Raw genomic sequence first — 19,731 nt, 5'->3', positions numbered from 1 at the left:
TACCATAATTTATTGGAAGAAAATAATGCTGCACTATATAATTTCTGAAAGAAAAAATGAAAACAAAAGCTCATGTTACAAAGCATGTAAATCTGTCATTTTTTATGATTCCAGAGTGGAAAACAAACACTGTACTTTACACAAAACGTGCATTTCAGTCTTCAGCACTTTTTATGTTTTCTGTTTTACTGTTGTTGTTGTTAATCTCTGTGAATGTTGTTGTTGTTCCTCTGACCTGTAAATTACTTATGCAATGTGTTTGAGCGCGTGTATGATTTTGGTGTCGTCGTATGTTTTCTGTTTTGTATATAAGTGCCTGTTGTCTCCTACCTATGCGAAGACAGGGGCAGGAACCTCATCCAGCTACTAGTGTAATAGCTTTCTGTTCCTGTCCCATTAAGTTTTCCTGGTTGATTGTGGAAAAAATGCTGAATAAGAGGGTTTGAATTTAATAAGAAACGACTAGGAAGAGATAGAAGTGGCACTTTGTTTTTCTTCATGAGGATATGTTTTGGAGCATAAATATGGTTTCCGTCAAGTTATGGCACACAGAAACATTACGCAGCATTCGCGTTTTGAAGTCCTTGGATTGGTAGAAATAAAATGCATATGGTGGATATCACTGGTACGGTTCTGGTGTCCGCCGAGAACTGAGACCGATACTGCGCCAATTCCTTTCACGAAAAACCATTTTTTTGTATCACTGAACTTCGAATAATGAAACTTAACTGACAACTCAATATTCAAGCAGCACAACAGTAGTTTAACAACATGTCAATGATATTTCGCTGTAAAGTGTCTTGAAATAACAAACAAATCTCAATGATAAAACCACAGAATATCAACTTGACAAGAATGGACGGAGCTTCAATGATAAAGCATAGCGGCCACAATGTTTCCACAATGGCATTACAAAAAGAATTTCAACACAATTTCTAAATACTGACCAACCATTCTTCAATGAATTTTCCACAAAAGTTTATGTAACGACGATGGCTCTAGAGTCGCGACTGCTGCGCGGTCGGACCCCACTGAATCTCTGCTTTGGGCGGCTTATTAAAACGCCTCTCGCTTCAAAGCATGAATTCACGGTGACACTAGTAGGTTTCCTGTAGTTACGCAAGCCGCGCTCTGCTAAAGCTTTCATTTCAACCGTTATTGGAGGAACACCACGCTAAAAGGTTCTGCTACTGCGTACGCAGCAGCTGGTCGACCATCTTCTGAATGCATTTTCCCGCGCGCTGCTTTGTCACTCCTTATCAAAGGAGGATTCTGTCAGAGTGCAATGCTCAAAACACAGAAAGAAAATATGGTTTGCACTCTTCTGAAGCTTCCAATATGCCAAGCAATGGAACAGACACAAGCCACAAACACCCAGTGTGTGTACTTACTCGAGAATCCTACGGATAATGTTCTTACGAACGACACGAGCTTTTCAGGAACCGATTTTTGTATTATCCCGCCTTTTATTCTTTTCTCGCTTCTAAGGGCCGAAAGAAGACGTAATGCGTGCTACAAAAGAGGCAGCGTCAATTAGAAATCATGCAGCCAGTAAAAGATGTGCAGATATTAGTAAATTCCAAGGAGGTAAGAGAAGAAGTGAACACCGAATACACCACCGGTTCTGCAAATATCAACTTTACCTGGAATTCGGCCATGTTTGCGCGAAGAGAGGTGCAGCTGGCGTGACATACTCTTGCGTAGTTCCTGGCACTCTTGTTTACCCTGCTCCTCTCCTTCGGACCACAGTTTTCTAAGTGGACACGACGCAACTGCCAACACAAACATGACTTTGCCTACAATCTTCGCTCTCCTTGTTTTGGGACAGTTGTCACAAGACACGTTCTATATGCATGGGCTGTTAAGGTGATCCCGCCTTCGTGAGGCGGCACCCGCCCCTGCTCCCCTCCTCTAGGTCGCGCTTGCCTGCACGGAAGCTTTTTGGTGCTGAGGAGCAGCACGAGTACAAACACGTTTTGCTTATTATTAGTTTAGGCGACAAGTTGATTTGCGCGTGAAACGGAATATGGTGTGCCTCCAGAATTCTACAGAACGATAGCCAAAACAAGGGCACTTTGCGGGCTGTGCGTAGGATCCCATAGCGGGGTAGCAAGCGGATCAGAGACGCGCGACCCGACGAAGCGGAAACAAAGGCTACGTAGAACAAGAACGTGATGCAAGCCTAGCGTAAATTCGAGGCTACTTCTAGGACGAGGGAGAGGGAAGATAGAAATTCATTGGAGAACGCTGGTTAAGGCGCCATCTGTAGTGGAGCTTCCCTGACGTCATTCGGTGGGCAAAGTATTTGAATCAGCACCCTCTAGTTATGGCTCAAGGGACGCCAAGATAATTTCGCGGGATTGATGGCGTCCTCCGCTCGAGGAGGGTGGTTGATGCAGGCCATGACGGAGACCTTTTCTTGGATGACGCTGGCCGGGTGTATCCGTGAAAGGATTCATCATCAGTATCATCATCAGCCTGAGTACACCCACTGCAGGGCAAAGTCCTCTCCGATACCTCTCCAATTAACCCTGCCCTTTGCTAGGTGCGCCCACCCTACGCCTGCGAACTTCTTAACCTCATCCGCCCACTTAACTTCCTGCCGCCCCCTGCTTGCCTTCTCTTGGAATCCATTCCGTTACCCTTAAGGACCAGCGGTTATCTTGTCTTCGCATCAGATGTTCTGCCCAAGCCCATTTATTTCTCCTGATTTCGACCAGGATGACATTAACACGCGTTTGTTCCCTCACCCACTCTGGCCACTTCCGGTCTCTTAACGTTACACCTATCATTTTCCATTCCATGGCTCGCTGCGTTGTCCTTAACTTAAACTGAACCCTTTTCGTTAGCCTTCTCGTTTCTGTCCCATAGGTCAGTACCGGTAAGATACAGCTGTTAACTTTTCTCTTGAGGGATATTGGTAACCTGCTTTTCATGATCTGGAAGAAACTGCCATATGCGCTCCACCTCTTTCTTGTCCTTCTAGTTATTTCCCTCTGATGATCCGGATCAGCTGTCACTACCGGCCTTAAGTAGACGTATTCCTTTGCAACTTCCAGCACCTCGCTTCCAATTGTGAACTGCTGTTCCCTTGCTAGGTTGTTGAACATTACTTTAGTTTCCTGCATGTTAATATTTAGACCCAGCGTTCTGCGCTGCCTGTCTAACTCATTGATCATGATTTGCAGTTCATCTCCTGAGTGACTAAGCAAGGCAATATCATTAGTGAATCACAGATTATTTAGGTATTCTTCATTAACTCTTATCCGCAACTGTTTCCAGTTCAGGCCTCGGAATACCTCTTTAAACAGGCGGTGAATACCATTGACGATATCGTATCTCCTTGCCTGACGCCCTTCCTTAATGGAGTGAAATGATTACAGTGACTTGAACTAATGATACGCGTTAAGCCGCCGCGGTGGCTCAGTGGTTATTGCGCTCGGCTGCTGGCCCGAAAGACGCGGGTTCGACCCCGTGCGTGGTGGTCGAATTTCGATGGAGGCGAAATTCTAGAGGCCCCTATATTGTGCAATGTAAGTGCATGCTAAAAAACCCCAGGTGGTTGAAATTTCCGGAGCCCTTCACTACGGTCTCTCTCATAGCCTGAGTCGCTTTGGGACGTTAAACTCCCAAAACCAAACCAAACTAATGATACGCGTTACGCGGACGATGCCTGCGGCAGCGGGGACGGGTTCTGCTACCTCGACCGATCCGTGCGAGGACGATCGGCTTGCATGCCACCGGTGATCCCTCCAACTACGGAGCAGCAATGTGAGCGGCAAACGCCAAGAAGGCTGCAAAACACATAGCAGTGTGCATGCATTACTGCAGTATTGTAGTCCGCGCGAAGCACAGAATAAGCTGAAAACTTTTCAGCAGGATTTATAATGAAATCAGGATTACTAAACGAGCTTTTACAAGGGTTCGCAGCCCCAGGTTCCGGCCACAAGGTATCCACCCTCGCGCATTTGGGAACTAGAAGCAACAATTACGGACAGAAAACGGGTTTCCTACTTCCCTACCCATATTAGTGAGCGAGGAAATCTGAGACCCATGTTTGGTGCCGCTTTTAGCTTACTCATGCAAAAATGGTATGCTGCGACTTTTTTCGCGAGATTGCGCAAGTATTACGAGAAACAAGCCTGCAACTTTTTTTAATGTATATTCATTTTGCCCCTTCTTTAACCCCCTTTACGGTATGGCCCTGGCATCCACCCACTTTAAGGCTTCGACCGCGCGTTTGCTCATAATCAATACCCCCAGCCATGCACAGAGTGTGCGTAAATAGTAGTAAAGCTTGGCCCGCCGCAGTAGCTCACATGTTAAGCTGCTCAGATACTAAACGCAAAGACAAATCAAATCTCGGCCGCGTTTCGATGGAGGCGAAATGGAAAAAAAATTTCAGTGGGTAATCGTATTATTTTGTTTTTGAAAATTATATATAGTGACTGGAGCTCATGTGCTTGGAAGCGAACGTGGGTTCAGGGCTCCGGAGCCTCCTGCCGACCTTCTTGCGATAAGGAGGAGAGCTGCCTGCCTAGTTGTCAAGGCGGGCGCTGGAGAGATTCATCTCCCACAACTGCAGGGCCGCGTTACGTGGCTTTAGATTGTGGGGTGACGCAAATGGTGACACCACAAGCCACACCATAACAACGAGATGGATCAAATCTCAAAGCTCTCAGCTACTTTTTCAGCGGTAGCGCAGGCCAAATTTGGAGGTCGCGATCGTTTCGGGCACGCTCAGTTAAGATTGGACATTGATTTAAATACAATGTGGTCACGGTCAGATTCTGAGGGCGGCCCGGAGCAAATTTCTGGATCTCGGCTTCACATTTGCTATGGCTACAAAAGGTGCACAAGCAATGCACACACAGTAGCTATACGTGGGCTTAAACTGGGCGTCCCAGTTGCTGTGGCAACCAGCGATGCGCAAGCAAGATTTTTGCTCAACATTTGCGTCACAGTTGTTATGGCAACGAGGGCTGAAAAAGAAAGATTTTTGTTCGGCTCCATGCGATCGTGAGAGTTTTTCCGCACTAAAAGAGACCTGCGAGCTGTGCGGCGTCCGTCCATGTTAAAAGAACCCCGGCTGGTCGAAAATGTTTCGGGTTCTTACCCTAAGGCGCCACTATCTCGATCCCTTCTTTCACTCCCCCATCATCCTTTCCCTCATGGCACGGTTGAGGGTCCCTTCGAACAACCAGAGAGTCACTGCGGTTTTGGAGCGAAAGTGGTATTCCAGGACGAGTGGGGGGCACTGTGGTATCTGTTACAACGTGCGTCGTCGCTGCGGCGGACGCGTGTCTGTTCTTGCAATCTCTACTAACATTTTTCAGCTCCCCTCTGTCTGCACGTGTCAGCTGTTGTGGCTCAGCTCGCGTCAGTGGACAGGGCCGTGTAGTTTTTTTTTCGCCCTTCATTCAGTGGTACCAACAGAGCTACCAACCTCGAGCAAGGACGTAATCTCGTGCTACTTGTCTTGTGACTTTGAGGAGTCATCACAACCTACGCAGCGGATGTGAGCAATCTGACCGCTGTTCTAAGTTTTGGGCGGCGTGTTACCACCACGCTTCCCACCCGATGGATACAAAGGTGCGAGAGACGAGCTGAATTGCTCTGGGTGGGCTACTCATGGGTACTCTTGGGAAAGGGCTACTCTTAGATAATGGAAGCCATGTACTGCGCAGAGCTACAGTGAAGACGCAGACTTCCTAAATTTATATTTAAAAATTTACTTTCTCCTAATTTAAAGCGCCTGGCAGCAGCAGTAGGGTGGAGTGTACGAGGAGATATCCAAAACTGCTTATACCTTCAGCAGTGTCGCAGCACAATGAAACCGCGTATCTGTTTCGAAATGATGTAGTTAAAGGAACCTATAGCTGGGGCGAGGTGCAGGAAATATGAAATGGAAGCCAAGTATATGGTCCCTCATTGGAAATTAAGCTGCTTCCACGGCACTAGTAAAAATCACAAATGACCGTTAGGGCGCCGCCCGTTATAATGCTAGAAGGTCTGTGTGCTGAAACTTTAGTGCATATTGAGAGTCCTTAGGAACTCGAAACTAAGTTGTAGACCTTGACTTCAAGTTTCCTCATTTTCCAAGGTATTCCTTTCGCCAAAAAAAATCTATGTACAAATCATGGGAATTGCGTTTTCTACACAACTCTGCACAGTTTAAGCTCTACTGTGACAGTGGCTTTTGCGGTAAAATTGAGGTTTTCTTTTTATTTATGAGCATACCACCATAGTTTGAGCACTTCTGAAATTTTGGCACAAAATGTCTCGATGGTCAAAATATCCAGCTATACATCCCCCGTTCCGTGCTGGTTACCTTGGGCTTGGTGGCGAGCGAAATAGACAAGCTGAGCCGCCGTCTCATGCCTCCCGATAGTTCGTCGGGGAATAAGTGCCGCTTGTCGGCCAGACGCATGGCCTCGAGCGTGTCGGAGACTGTCTTCATGAGCAGGTCCCGCTTCTGTCCCTGGAGCTGTTAGGCGCGTACACAAGGTGCGTCTCAGTACACATCCTCTCCATAAATACCATTACAGCAATCTTTAGCGATACAGAAGGAAACATGAATTCCAGAAACAATTGATGAGAACTTTAAAGCAAGACACGAAGCGACTATTTTTACTGCAGTTCAGGTGTGGAAACCATCACGCGCACACTTTGAATTTCCAGATCAGGTTCCCGTGCATCAAGAAAATGTGCTCATTGGTTTATTTCCGCGCGCCATGTCAATATAGAGCTGTATTGGCGAAGCTCGTCAAAATGTTTATCAATAGCGCCTGTTTAAATGTTTATTAATAGTTGGCGCAAAGATGAAAAGTTCCGACCAGCTCTGGCGACGCGCATCTTTGGGCTCGTAGCAGCAGAAGAGTAAAGCAAAAATCTATTCGCTTGCACACAACTCCCGTACGCCACCAGCAGCGCCACTGCATTTCCCAGGTGAAGCGCGCGTTCCCACAATAATAAACTCCCGGCTTTAGGCACAAATATTGCCCGTCTGAATGTTGGGGTTTACTTAGTTTCAAAGCCAGTGCTCTTGCGGCCTGATTGGACATTGTGCTACTCAAAATGCTGATCAAATTTTGAAATACAAGTTGTAATACTGCTAACTCTTTGTAGTTGAAACCAGGTTAGTCAAAGCAAGAGCCAAGTGCACCATTGATGCATAGCGTGGAATGGCTCGCTCTCGCTTGGGCGGGAACGGAAACATTCACCTACGTTTATCGGCTTTTGAACGGTAACAACATGATCGAACACTCAAGCTGTCCCCAAACATTTAGTGACTTCAAACCTACACAGATGGTTCAAAAAAGTGAAAAGCGGAGAGGTGCCTTCTCGCATGCCACAGCTACTGTTTCTATGGCGAGAACATGGTATGACAAAAGACAACCAATATCGCAACTTCTATTGTGCGCTGTGAGTGCACATGCCGAAATGTGGCGGTGCCGTGTGATACTAAGGGCTGGCGGCGCTAGACGAATGTGGGAATGATAACACGAAAGGAATAAAACCGGCACACAATTCTGGCCTCGATCGTTATTGTCCTTTACGTCCAAAACTTACGCAATGTTCAAGCCGTGCTGCGTAAATCATTGTAGAAGACTACAAAAATCCTTTTTTTCTTTCGTGGGTTTCACGCTCCACCACCCACAATCAACTATTACCAACCTGACCAACTGCACACCCTCTTTCTGGGTAAGCCACTAAAGACAGCGGGAGCTGCGTGGCAGTCTATTCCTCATGCGTTCCCTTGCGGCCTTCTCGTTGCTGCAAGGCCCATCCCAAATGCTGATGAGGAACTTCTTCTACATGACGGGAGTACTCTTGCTCCGCAGTCATAAGCACTGCAGCAATGCTAGCCTTCGCATAACCTACCGTGTGCAAGCGCGCTGGGCAGCCGCTGCGTAAGATCCATAAAAGCATGCCATGCCGAAAGAACTCGCTGTCAACTCCCTCCACCCGTAGCTTCCACAGCGGCACACCGTCTCTCGAGTAGAAACTGCCACCGGCACTACCCTACTCGCGCTAGCAAGATTTTCTTTACGCAAGAAATGCGTCGCCGCCGTAACGGGGCTGCTGCGCGAACTCTCGGTACACTCAGTAAATCGCCAGTGGCGCCATGACAGGAGCCACGCGTATCTCCTGTGCATGCCCTCCTATAACAGATCCCGCTGACAAAATACATTATTAGATGTTCTGCACTGCTCGATCTGGACGCAAGTCGCATTACAGCGCGGGTTTATGCCGTTTACTCAAGCACCCATAGCTATCAGGATTGTTTGTGCTGAGATACCCATGCAAAGGCAACAGCCCTGTCGTCACGTAAACGCTCAAGATAGCCATCATGCGTCTATGAAAGGATATAGACGCTGGTGCACATTCGGACTAAGCTCACAGTGCGTATCGTTCGCAGTTCTCTATAAATTTATACGTCTAAATCACCATGAAAGATCCCAGGCTCGGCCAGGCGGCGGTTCTGAAGCTGTCAATCAGCGAAGTCAATATTCATGACAATATTAATGAGCTCCATTTGCTACAAAAAATTACCACCTGCATAATATGCAAAGCACCCTATTTAAGTCACACGCAGGAGATGTACAAGCAGCTAAATATTGTCAGCGTAGAATCTATGTATGACAACAGACTTTCTAAGCAATACAGATTAGAAAGAACTAAAGGGAATGACACCTTGAAGTTAGTGGCAAATCTTGAAAAACACACTCCTATATACCCAAAGCGCAACCCAACTTAATGGAAATTGAGCAAATGCCGTACACGATATTTAACACAAATGTTAAAATTTAGACTACCAACATTCCTGAATGATTTCGCGAGGGGCAGAAATACAGATTTTGACTCTATTTCATTGAAGAGCCTGCGGAAAAAATCTGTATAGGACTGAAATGTTACCACGTCTTGAATTATGAAACTGTTTGCCAATTTACTTTTTGCTCTGTTTTCTTTTTTTTTGCTGTGTTCTTTATTGCTGATGACTTAGTATCATGTTGTATCTATGGGTAAACATAAATACGCTTTACTATGTAATCTAATAATTTAATTACAATGCATTTTATTTTCATGTATGCTCACGTTTTGACTTGTGTTTGTATTCTCCTATCGCACCCATTTTTTAATCTTTATTTTTAACCACTGCAGCATGTAGCTGCACACTGCTTGCCATGTGTTGGGGGTACGGGTAGTCAAGCCTTCTTCTGGCTTTTTGCCCGTGCTCCAAACATCCCTGAGATGTTGAATAAACATTGTATTGTATTGTTTTTGGGCAGAATGTCAAAGTGGAGCGGGGTTGGCAGGGTCTCTTCCTTTCAAGGTGGTACTCGGATCAAAATAAAGGTTTGTTTCGCGATTCTGACTCCCTTTTTTCATTTAAAGTTCGTTGTGTGAACTCAAGAGCTCCGTTATTTTACTGCAACTTCTAAAGTAACAGAAATGCTTAGCAGCAGTAACAACAAAAAATAGGAAATCGCAGTGCACAAGAAGTATTTATTCAGTGCTAAAGAAATCATGCCGCGCTAATTACCAAATGTCGTTTAGCGTCCACTTCAAATGAAACTGTAGAAAGTGCCTCGCAGGTGCTATCTGCCGCTCATAACTCAGGAAATATAGCATAGTAATAATAACAAACGAGAGTAGTGAGCTTGAAACCAGAGCTGTGTGGCAGCATAAAATTCGAGTCAGTTTCGCCAAAAGCACTTGAGAACATTAATGCAACGAAGTGCTAATTTACATAAATTTCTTACTAGTATGTACTCTAAAGGCAGCCACCTTGCATAAGTGCTCAGAAACCAGCTGACGTGGCGTTTGAGATGGTGCCACACCTCACAAATAATCCATGACCTCCGCAGTCTGTTGTGGCAGTCCACAGCTCCACAGTAACGACTTCCAGCATTTTGCGAAGACGCAGAGATCGAAGCCATAGCGAAACAAAGAAGAATATTACGCGCGATGCGCGTTTCACACACAGCTAAAAACGTCTCTGCACACTCCCTACAATTTCGCTTGTAGCCGCCAGGGGCCCAACGCGGCGCTGCTGCCGAACCCGGATAACTTGCGCTTGGGCTTCCTACAATGCTTGGCACGATTTACAGCGACAGATATTATTTCCTGTTTTCTTGATATCGCGGTGACCGGTACCATCATCCGCAGAGCGCAGGAGCCAGAGGACGAGATAGGGAGAAGGCGCTGAGAAGAGGGAGCAAGAGGAGAGGGAGAAGGCGCTGCCAATCGTTCGGCGCCGGGCGCCTCTGAGCGCACGGCCAGTGAACGCTAAGGCAAAGCTATGAGCGGGGGCGGCTTTATCTTTGTATTCTGGGCGGCGCTTGCATTCGGCTATCAATGGGCTGCGCAGTGGATGAGTAGTAGTAAAGGGAATATAAGTGAAGGGAAAAGAGCTGCTCGTTATGGCATGAATAACGAAAGCAAACAGCCACTAAAACCAAAGAGCATAGGGGATATCTTTTTTATTTGTAGTTCTTCATCAGCAGGAGATTAATAAATAAACACACACTCCCTATGCTTCTTTGTTTCGGTGGCTGTTTGCTTCCGCTAGTAATGAAAGGAATGTTGCTAATGCTCACAAGACACAATCTCAGTGCCCTCTTCTTGTTTGGTGCTTCATCCTCAAGCAAGAGGGTTTAAAAGAGATTATCCCTACGTGCCTTCTGCAGCTAAATCGAAGCGAAGTCGAGGGAATAATCGTGCTATCTACGGTATCGAGCGGAGGCAATGAGGCGTCAGAAACCAGAGCTGACGAAACGATGCCGCTGGCGCTGAAACTCGCGATTCGGAGCGGAACCGTCTTCTGATCTTTTTTTTTTTTTTTTACTGGTCGTAGATGTAAAATAGAAGTTGTTTCATTATTTTTGCATCGGCAATGGGCGATGACCGCCTAAATTACCAAATGATGCTGCTGTAAGAAATTTTGCATATATTCTTGCTATTGATTTTTCGCGTTTCGTAATGAATGTTTGAACGGCCTGCGGGAAATGGCATATGTAACTATCCTAGCCAAGCGCCCTCCGTGTTTAAAAATAATGCATTTATCAACAGCTTAGCCCGAAAGCATGAAAGCTTCCTTGAAAAATCCGCTGATTTACACGCAGTCACTGTTATCCTGTGTGCGAGCAGACTGCGTAAGAGCAGGCCTTAAGAACAGGCACGTGCTCAGTTTTATGTAAAGGCTGCTAATATTGACCTAGCCGAAAATATTTCTCGTTTATGCTAGAGAAATACGTACCCCATTATCTGAAATGTTGACCTTAAGTTGTGGGCTGGCTGCACTTTCAGAACATTAGTTTTTCAGTCAGAAAACGGAGAGAATACACAAGATTACCGCATATTTAATTCACCCCCAAAAGTCTTACACAGAAAATGCCCTGTAACAATGCTTCTGCTGTCCTCTAATAGAAAGATAGCTTGTCTGGGTGGTTGATTCTGTGCGAGAAGTGACAGTGAGAAAAAACTCAGTGAATGTTTTAAGAGGCTCCAATTTTATCTTGACAGCCGGCAGTTTGAAATCAGCTCCTAACTCTTTGGGCTCCTCAAAAGTCTGTTTAATCTGCCGGCTATACAAGACGTTTTTGCTTATTTTATGAAGTGTTCTCTTTATTTTTAATGATATTATTAATCTTTATTGCCCTTTGTATTTTCATGCACCAGTTTTCAACCGCACCTACTCGTACAGTGCTCGTGGGTGGGTAGGCAGGTCGGCGGGTACGTACCCGAGAAACATTTATTAAGTAAATAATCAGAATAAGTCTCAAGGACTGTGCGATGCAAGATTTGATTACACTTGTAACAAAAGCAAACAATCAACAGGAATTTATGAAAAACAAACAGGCGCTTTAGAAATACAAACATTTATCACAGGCAGCACACAAATGCAAAATCATAAACATATACGGCAATACTAAATGATTTTCTTTTCGATTGGAAGAAAACTTTTAAGGGTTTTGAACACAATACATGTTATGAAAGAGGAAGGAATTAATTATTGAGCATTTTTTCGAATCCTCTACCATCTTAGGGAATCGCATGTATTCTTTGGGCAAATTGTTAATAAGATGTGGCACACAGTACTTTTTAATTCTTTTCCCATAATTGGTGTACACTCTGAGAATCTGATATCTTTCTATTTCTCTTAATCTTTGTTCACAGGCGTTCTGTATTGTCTGGTATAACAAAGAGAGGTCTGGACAAAGTAAAAATACAGCTGTTAAAAATTTAAAAGTATATTTTTTCGTTATTTCTTCTTCAGCAGCCTTGTACAGTTTTGTTCTTTATACTATATTTTTATCTATTCTGCGGAGAAGTTTCTAAATATTTGTTACTGACTAATTTCTGTACAGTTATAACATATCAAAGAATGTTATCTCCGAAAGACTCATATAACTTTTAACCGGATCGCATATTCGCACCTTCACGCAGTTTGTAAATATACGCTGCTACTGTTCCTAGCCTCTTAGACATAAGTATACATAACATGTTCTTCCCAGCTTGATAATTCATCTATATAAATTCCTAAATATTTAACCCTTGAAGTGTACTTGTATAGAGGCAACGAACATTTTCTTCATTCGTTTTGAAGGAAGAGATTACAGTCAATATTAACCTCTTTATGTGTGCTTCTAATAAACATAATCCTATTAATATTTTTATTTTAACTAGATGTAGTTCCTAATCATCAAGAATGCGACGTTGCTTATGTGCATTTGCATTTTTTCTGAGGATAATTCGCGTGACTTTTCTGTAAAAATTAATAGAGTGCCACCGACATACTAAAAGAGGTGTGATGACAGTGTAACGAAATTTAGGTCTATTGTATATATGGTAAACAGAAGTGGGGCGATATTGACAGATTGCGGTACCCCATATTTATCTGGCATTGGGGCGCTGTTATGTTTCCAATCATAACCATTTGATACTTATCTGAGAGATTACCTTCAAGCAAGTCTGCAAATATCCCTCGACACTCTATTGCTCTCAGCTTTTCCATTAATATTCTCTTGTCAACTGTGTCAAACGTCCTAGTCATATCGAAGAACCGTGGTGACGCAATCTCATTGCTATCGATAGCAGTGCTAACATCACTGAAGTTTTCTAGAAGAGTCAGAGTGATTTTACTTTTAATAAATCCAAATCGTGACTTAATAGAATAGCGAATATATTTCACAATAGTTGATCATAACATCTCACATAGCTTTTGCATTTTATTTGTAAGTACTAATATAATTGCTATCTGTGTATAATTGTATCGATCTTTTTGGCCTGTTTATGAATTGAACATATTATTGACATATTCATTTGTGATGGAACTTTTCCGGTAGCAAATATGCTATTTTTAATGAGAACTATGAAAACTAGTTCTTGGATGATGTATTGCAGATCGCGAGGCCTTATAAGATTATAATCTGAATGCTTACTGTCGGGGAAAGTTGATGCGAAGCTCAAGAGGTCTTGTTTTATTTAAACCAGATCGGCTTTCTCTAGAGTAGTTGGTAAATGTAAAGCAATGCTATCAGCGTCTTTAATTTTCTCTCGACTTTCTAATGGCACATTTAGAATATCAGAATTAAACCTTTATACAGCGTCGGTAAGCCATATAAGTCAGAGGAACATTTTTGCAATGATCTGTCTGAAATCTTGTTGGCATTACGACACATTCTTTCTTTCAGGAACGGCCATCACCTTTTGTATTTCTTCCTGCATGATATAATTTATTTTAGAAATACTGTCGTCTTGCTAGTCTCATCTCTGCTCTTGACTGCGGAGTATGCGAAACACCTCTCTAAGACGCTTGTCTTCCGGCTAGCTTATGCCGCCAAACGAAAAGGTCATTGAAGCGAATTCACGATCAGCACTTGATTGTCTGTTTAGATGTCCTGAATAATAATGAATTAATCTGTCGTATTCAGACTACTTCTAGTACAAGAAAAACTCCAGGGCCACACATGTAAAATGTTAACAAAACTGCGCTGCTAACAAGGGTGCATGATCTTTGATTACTTGGTGTCCACTGCGTTAACCGTGCTTCTGAGCATGCGTTCGTGGGCTGTTTGATGGCACACGCCATCAGTGCTTCAATAACCGTAAATCCCTTCGTTTATACTTGAGGGAACTGAACCGGTTTTTAAAAGAATGAAGAATCGATTCCCACTGCAGCCAGAAAAGGCTATTTTTTTAACACGAATTACAGCTTTTGCTTCCCTTTCACCTGAGATCGAAGGAACAGAGCATGCAAAATAAGTGTAGGGAGCTACCGAGAAAGCTGGACCGAATCTGCCGCTTGATGAAATCGCCTAGTATATATACTTGCCTGGTGGTGTACGGGAGCTGTCGAATGCTGAAACGCCATTGAGGCCGCTGAAAATAGCAAAAAATGTAGTAGAAGCCAGGTTAACGGCTCACCTGGCCATAGTAGGTGATGTGCTCCATGACAGTGAGATCATGGAATAGCACGTCGAACTGCTGACAGAAGGCAGTGCTTTTCGAGCCTTCGCCGTCGCCGCCATCGATCTTTATTGAGCCTGAGGTAGGTCTGAGTAGGCCTGAAGTTCAGGAGAGAAACAAACAAAAAAAGCAATCTGTTCATTCTACACTGAAGACGAAGATTTCAGGCTGTTGGTGGCGGTTGGCAAATTCAACCGCAGGACAAAGGCCGAGCAAGGAAACACGGAAGAACTGCGAATGAGCATAGACATGAGGGATATTCAGTTACTGCCTTAGTTCAGCCCTTGACAACTAAACAGCAGGTAAGGTAAAGCACAACGAGAGTAAAACTTTCCATTTGCCTCTACTCTGTACGCCTTCTGCGATGGGTTTTGATGATGTGAGAAAACCAGCACAAAACAACCATGAAATCATTTTTTCAGCTGTCTTCTCCTGAGGCCTCTTAACGTCATGCGGCATCAAAACCTCTATATTTAGATCAATTCCAAATAATATGGGCGCTTAAAAAGTGAGACGCCCCCCCCCCCTCCAAAAAAAAAAAGACCCGATAAGCTCTGCGAATGCCACACACCTATGGCAGTGACATTAACGCGATTATCGTGTACGCCAGGACGAAGTGAGCCGTTAAGTGTGGACTTACCCGGCCTTCGCTGCTTTTATTACATTCGTTAGGCGAATGCATTTTGAGGCTTTCTTTTTATTCAAGTTACCAGAAATACTCAACGAACCGGAGGAGTGCTGAAATATCGCATTCATTACAAAGTTGGGATCAAGGGTCGGGATCAATAAAGTCGTTTAAAACGCGATCTTTCCCGGTTTTTTTAAAGGGTGCAATAGCAGGTGTCTTGTAGTCGGGAAACCGCTGCAGCAGTTTAATTGAAAGTTTGTTTGGATTTGCTACGTGGGTTTCACCATATCGTCTCAAGAAGCCACAAAGTTTGCACAATGTCGCATATTACAAAAAAATACCAGCAAATAGAAAATATGAGGTTCAAATTTCCTAACTGCATTCATCGAAGAACTGCTCAATGACAGAAGGCATCAAAGTCAATGTGCACCGATTTAAAACCTTGATCTTATATGTCGACTGATATCAAATAAAGCAGGAATCTTGTGATGTGCGTAGGAATTTGGCTTCAGTGATACATTTTCAACCTTTTCAGCTCCAAACAGCCTGAACGTTCATTGTTCCGAAAGCTTTGCTACAAAGTCGCGTCGATGAAGATATTGTTTAAAATTGTTCCTAGGTACTGGAACATAAATGTGACTAGCAAGCTTGAAAGTTAGGCAATTGGTGCGACATGGTTTGCGAAAAACTGGCGCAGCAGAAACAAACACGTGCCAGCACAGGACGCATGCAGAACTTCCAGCTTTCAACTTTATAGCAAGGCTGGCGAGATGCCAAATTTACTGCAGGAAACACACCCAAAGACCGACAAAACAGTGCAAGAAAAAACATGAAGGCGTGGAAGCTAGGTGCGAAAGCCCAACCACCTCATGTTGTGGACGGCCACGAACTAAATAGAAATGTAATAAGAAGTGAAAGGAAAGTGCACCAAGTGAAAATCAAAATGTCGGGAAGGATTTGTAAAGCAACAGGCGAGAGACCAGAACCACCAAGTCAAGACCTTTAAAAAACCATCAAAAGCACCCATTAAAAAGCAGGGAATAAAAGACCTGATAAGAAAGAGCGGTCAATACTCATGCGTGGTATCATGATTTACCTTCCGCATCTAGCTTCCGCGTGTTGATTTCCTCCTGTTTCTGCTCTTGAATATTATTTAGTCCCTATCAGGGTGAACATGAAAATCACTGAAGAACAAACTGACACTACATGCTTGCGGCATGCACTCCATGTGTACACTCAGGCTCCAGACAAAGTAAATATTCCCGAGCCTATAAAAACTGCTTTACTTTGATCAATGCAGCGATACTGAATTTTACAAGCAGCTGCAACTAACCCGCACACCTGCCGCAAGGACTATCCCCAATGGTGGTTGGGCGGGCTGAATGTAGTTTGAGTTTGTATTGCCACCACTAAGAGTTTCAGGGAGTGTGGAGGTAAAAAGGACGATATAATCATTCATCGTTTCATACCTCATGCCCAGAAACCGGTATGTGCTCTTGGATATTTGATACCTCACGTCTGTACAGGACTCATCAACATTTCGGTTTGCTTTCGTCCGACTTCTAGTTTTCCTTTGGTGTTTCGAGTGGTACCTTAATGTATTCAGCCCTCTAGATCCAAAGACCAAGAAAAATTTTGGTTTTATTTCAAAATTGCTTACAACCTTGGCCAAAGGTCACAAGTGTGCCTGGATCAGCTTATCGACTTGTGAAACTTACCAAAAGTTAGTTATCAGACAAAAAACAAGCTGTGCCCATATTCCTAACGTGTTCTCTATTCTAAATACAGTACAGTTTATGCAGGTGTGCCTCAAAGATTCATTCTGGAAGCACTCCACTTCTTAATTTATATTGTCACTGAAAGCCGGCAGAAAGGGCAGAAGGTCACACCAGGACTAGCCAGGTAGACACACTCAGCGAACAAACGCACGAGCCGGGGAAGACAAAGAAGACCAGCGGGTGCTGTCCCACCGCATGGCGGCGCCAGTAAATGGCTAACACTGTGGCATTGCCCCTCGTCTTGGAAAGGGCATCGCCCCGAGGCCGTGGAATCACGGAAATCCGGAATAAAGTCTCTGAGCCGGACTTCGCAGAAAAAGTCCAAGCGGGCGTGGTAGGGCTTCATCCTGGCAACGTGGACGATTCCGGATGCCGCCTGCCGCCTGGAGGAGAGAAGAGACTCCTGCGGGAGCACTTCGTAGTTAACGGCACTAAGTTTGCGCAGTACCTCGTTGGGGCTGAAGTAGCGGCGCAGCAGTGTTTCGCAGCGACCCCGCAGACGGACTGGGGTCCAAACTCAAACTTGATCACCAGGGTGGTAAAGCACCACCTGGTGATGAAGGTTCTAAAGTTGAGCGTCGCTTTCCGGATGGGTACGGGTTCGCTGTCTAGCTAACTGGCGGGCGGCTTCTGCGTGCCGAACGAACTCTTCAGCGCCAGCGACGGAGGGACGTGCAACGTCTGGCACTAACATTGCGTCCAGCATAGTCGTGGCTTCGCGACCGTGCACCAAACGGCACGGCGTGAAGCGCGTCGTCTCTTGAAAAGCAGTGTTATCTTATATGCGAACGAGACGTAAGGCAAGATCTGGCCCCAGTTCTTATGGTCGGTGTCTACGTAAATGGGAAGCATGTCGGCAATGGTCGTATTGAGTCGCTCAGTCAGTTCGTTTGGTTGAGGATGGTAGGCAGTGGTTCGACGGTGACTGGTGCCACTGAGACGCATAAATTCCTAAGTAAGGGATGATTTAAAAGCCGTGCCTCGATCAGTTAAAACAACCGCAGGCGCACCGTGACGGAGGACAATGTTAAAGATGAAAAAGTTCGCAATTTCGGCCGCGGTGCCGCAGGGAAGGGCTTTCATCTCACAATACCAGGTGAGGTAGTCGGTGGCAAGTGTAATGTACCTGTTGCCCAATGATCATGTCAGAAATGGTCCCAGCAAGTCCATGCCGACCTGGTGGAAAGAGATTCGAGGCGGATCAATGGGCTTCAGTAAGCCGGCCGGCTTGACAGGTGGTGTCTTCCGACGTTGGCACTCGCGGCAAGACTTAACGTCGTGCCGGACAACTGTAGCAAGCCGGGGCCAATAATACTTCTGCCGTATCCGCGCCAACGTGCGAGAAAAGCCGAGCTGGCCGGAAGAAAGGTCGTCGTGGCATGCGGGCAGAACATCGTCTAGAAGCAACATTGGGACAACGAGCAGGTAGGGAATGTCCGTGGGAACGTAGTTTCTCTTGTAGAGGCTGCCACCCGCAAGCAGAACGACGATAGCCTTCGTGTGAAGAAGCGGCGCGGCGACGAGGTGCGGCCTTCGAGGTACTCTTTGAGAGGTCGTAGCTCGGCGTCATCTCGCTGTTGTTGAGCAAGGACGGGCGTGGTTAAAGCGCCAAGAAAAGCGGGATCGTCTTCCGTGTCAGCAATGCTGTACGGGAGAGGTGCACGGGACAGGCAGTCTGCGTCACTGTGTTTGTTGCCAGACTTGTACACGATTTTCACATCGAATTATTGCAAGCGGAGACTCCAACGCGCCAATCTCCCCGATCGGTCTTTAAGGTTCGCGAGCCAACAAAGCGAGTGCTGATCGCTCACGACTCCAAATGGGCGACCATACAATGGGCGGAATTTTGTTAACGCCCAAACGACAGCAAGACACCTCTTTCCCGCGGTAGAATAATTCGCTTCAGATCGCGACAGAGCGCGGCTTGCATAAGCAATCACGCGCTCAACATCATCTTTCCACTGAATGAGGACGGCACCCAGACCAACGTTGCTGGCATCGGTGTGTAGTTCCGTATCCGCCTCCCCGTCGAAGTGGCCAAAAAGGGCGTAGTTTGGAGGCGGTTCTTGAGGTCGTCGAAGGCCGTCTGCTGTTCTTGGGCCCAGTTGAAAGGTTGGTCGTCCTTTGTCAAGCGAGTTAGAGACTCGGCTAGTCGGGAGCAGTCTCGCACAAAACGTCGGTAATAGGCGCAGAGACCCAAAAAACAGCGCACAGCACGCTCATCAGTGGGGGTCGAAAAATGAGAGACGGCAGCCGTCTTGTCGGGGTCAGGGATAACACCTTCAGTGCTCACGACATGGCCCGAGAACTTCAGCCGTTGGAACGCAAAGTGGCATTTCTCTGGTTTGAGCGAGTGGCCGGCCGATCGTATGGCCTCCAGTACTGCACTCATGCGCTTGAGATGCTCGTCGTAGGTGGCAGAAGAATGACATCATCAAGGTAGACGAGGCAGGACTGCCATTTGAGGCCAACGAGGACTGAGTCTATCATTCTTTGAAAGGTGGCAGGAAAGGAACACAAGCGAAAGGGGAGCACCTTGAACTCGTACAACCCGTGAGGAGTAACGAACGCTGGCTTCTGGCGGTCCCGTCCATATATCTCAATCTGCCAGAACCCACTGCGGAGGTCAAGAGTAGAAAAGTAGCGGGCATGACGCAGCCGGTCGAAAGAGTGATCGATTCGAGGTAACAGGTAAAGGTCCTTTTTGGTAATTTTGTTAAGTCTTCGATAGTCTACACAAAATATCAGTGTCCCGTCCTTTTTGTCATCCAGCAATATGGGCGAAGCCCATGGGCTTGTTGACGGTTGTATGACATCATCCCGGAGCATTTTGCCCATCTGCAGTCTTAT

General features: G+C 45.5%; 1 protein-coding gene across 1 annotated transcript in view; it reads right to left on the bottom strand.

Moving 5' to 3' along the window:
- The window catches only part of LOC144123837 (phospholipid-transporting ATPase ABCA3-like), a 126,482-nt gene that overhangs the window by 44,050 nt on the left and 62,701 nt on the right, over positions 1-19,731 (bottom strand). The window contains exons 10-11 of the mRNA XM_077656575.1: positions 14,434-14,573; positions 6,332-6,487 (exon numbers count right to left, since the gene is read on the bottom strand). Of these exons, the coding sequence (XP_077512701.1) occupies positions 6,332-6,487; positions 14,434-14,573 (296 nt within the window). The remainder of the gene's footprint in view (positions 1-6,331; positions 6,488-14,433; positions 14,574-19,731) is intronic.

Source organism: Amblyomma americanum, chromosome 3 (genome assembly GCF_052857255.1).
Source record: "Amblyomma americanum isolate KBUSLIRL-KWMA chromosome 3, ASM5285725v1, whole genome shotgun sequence".
Lineage (NCBI taxonomy): Eukaryota > Metazoa > Arthropoda > Arachnida > Ixodida > Ixodidae > Amblyomma > Amblyomma americanum.
Note: the sequence above shows the minus strand (reverse complement) of the source record. Positions and strands in the feature narration are given on the sequence as shown.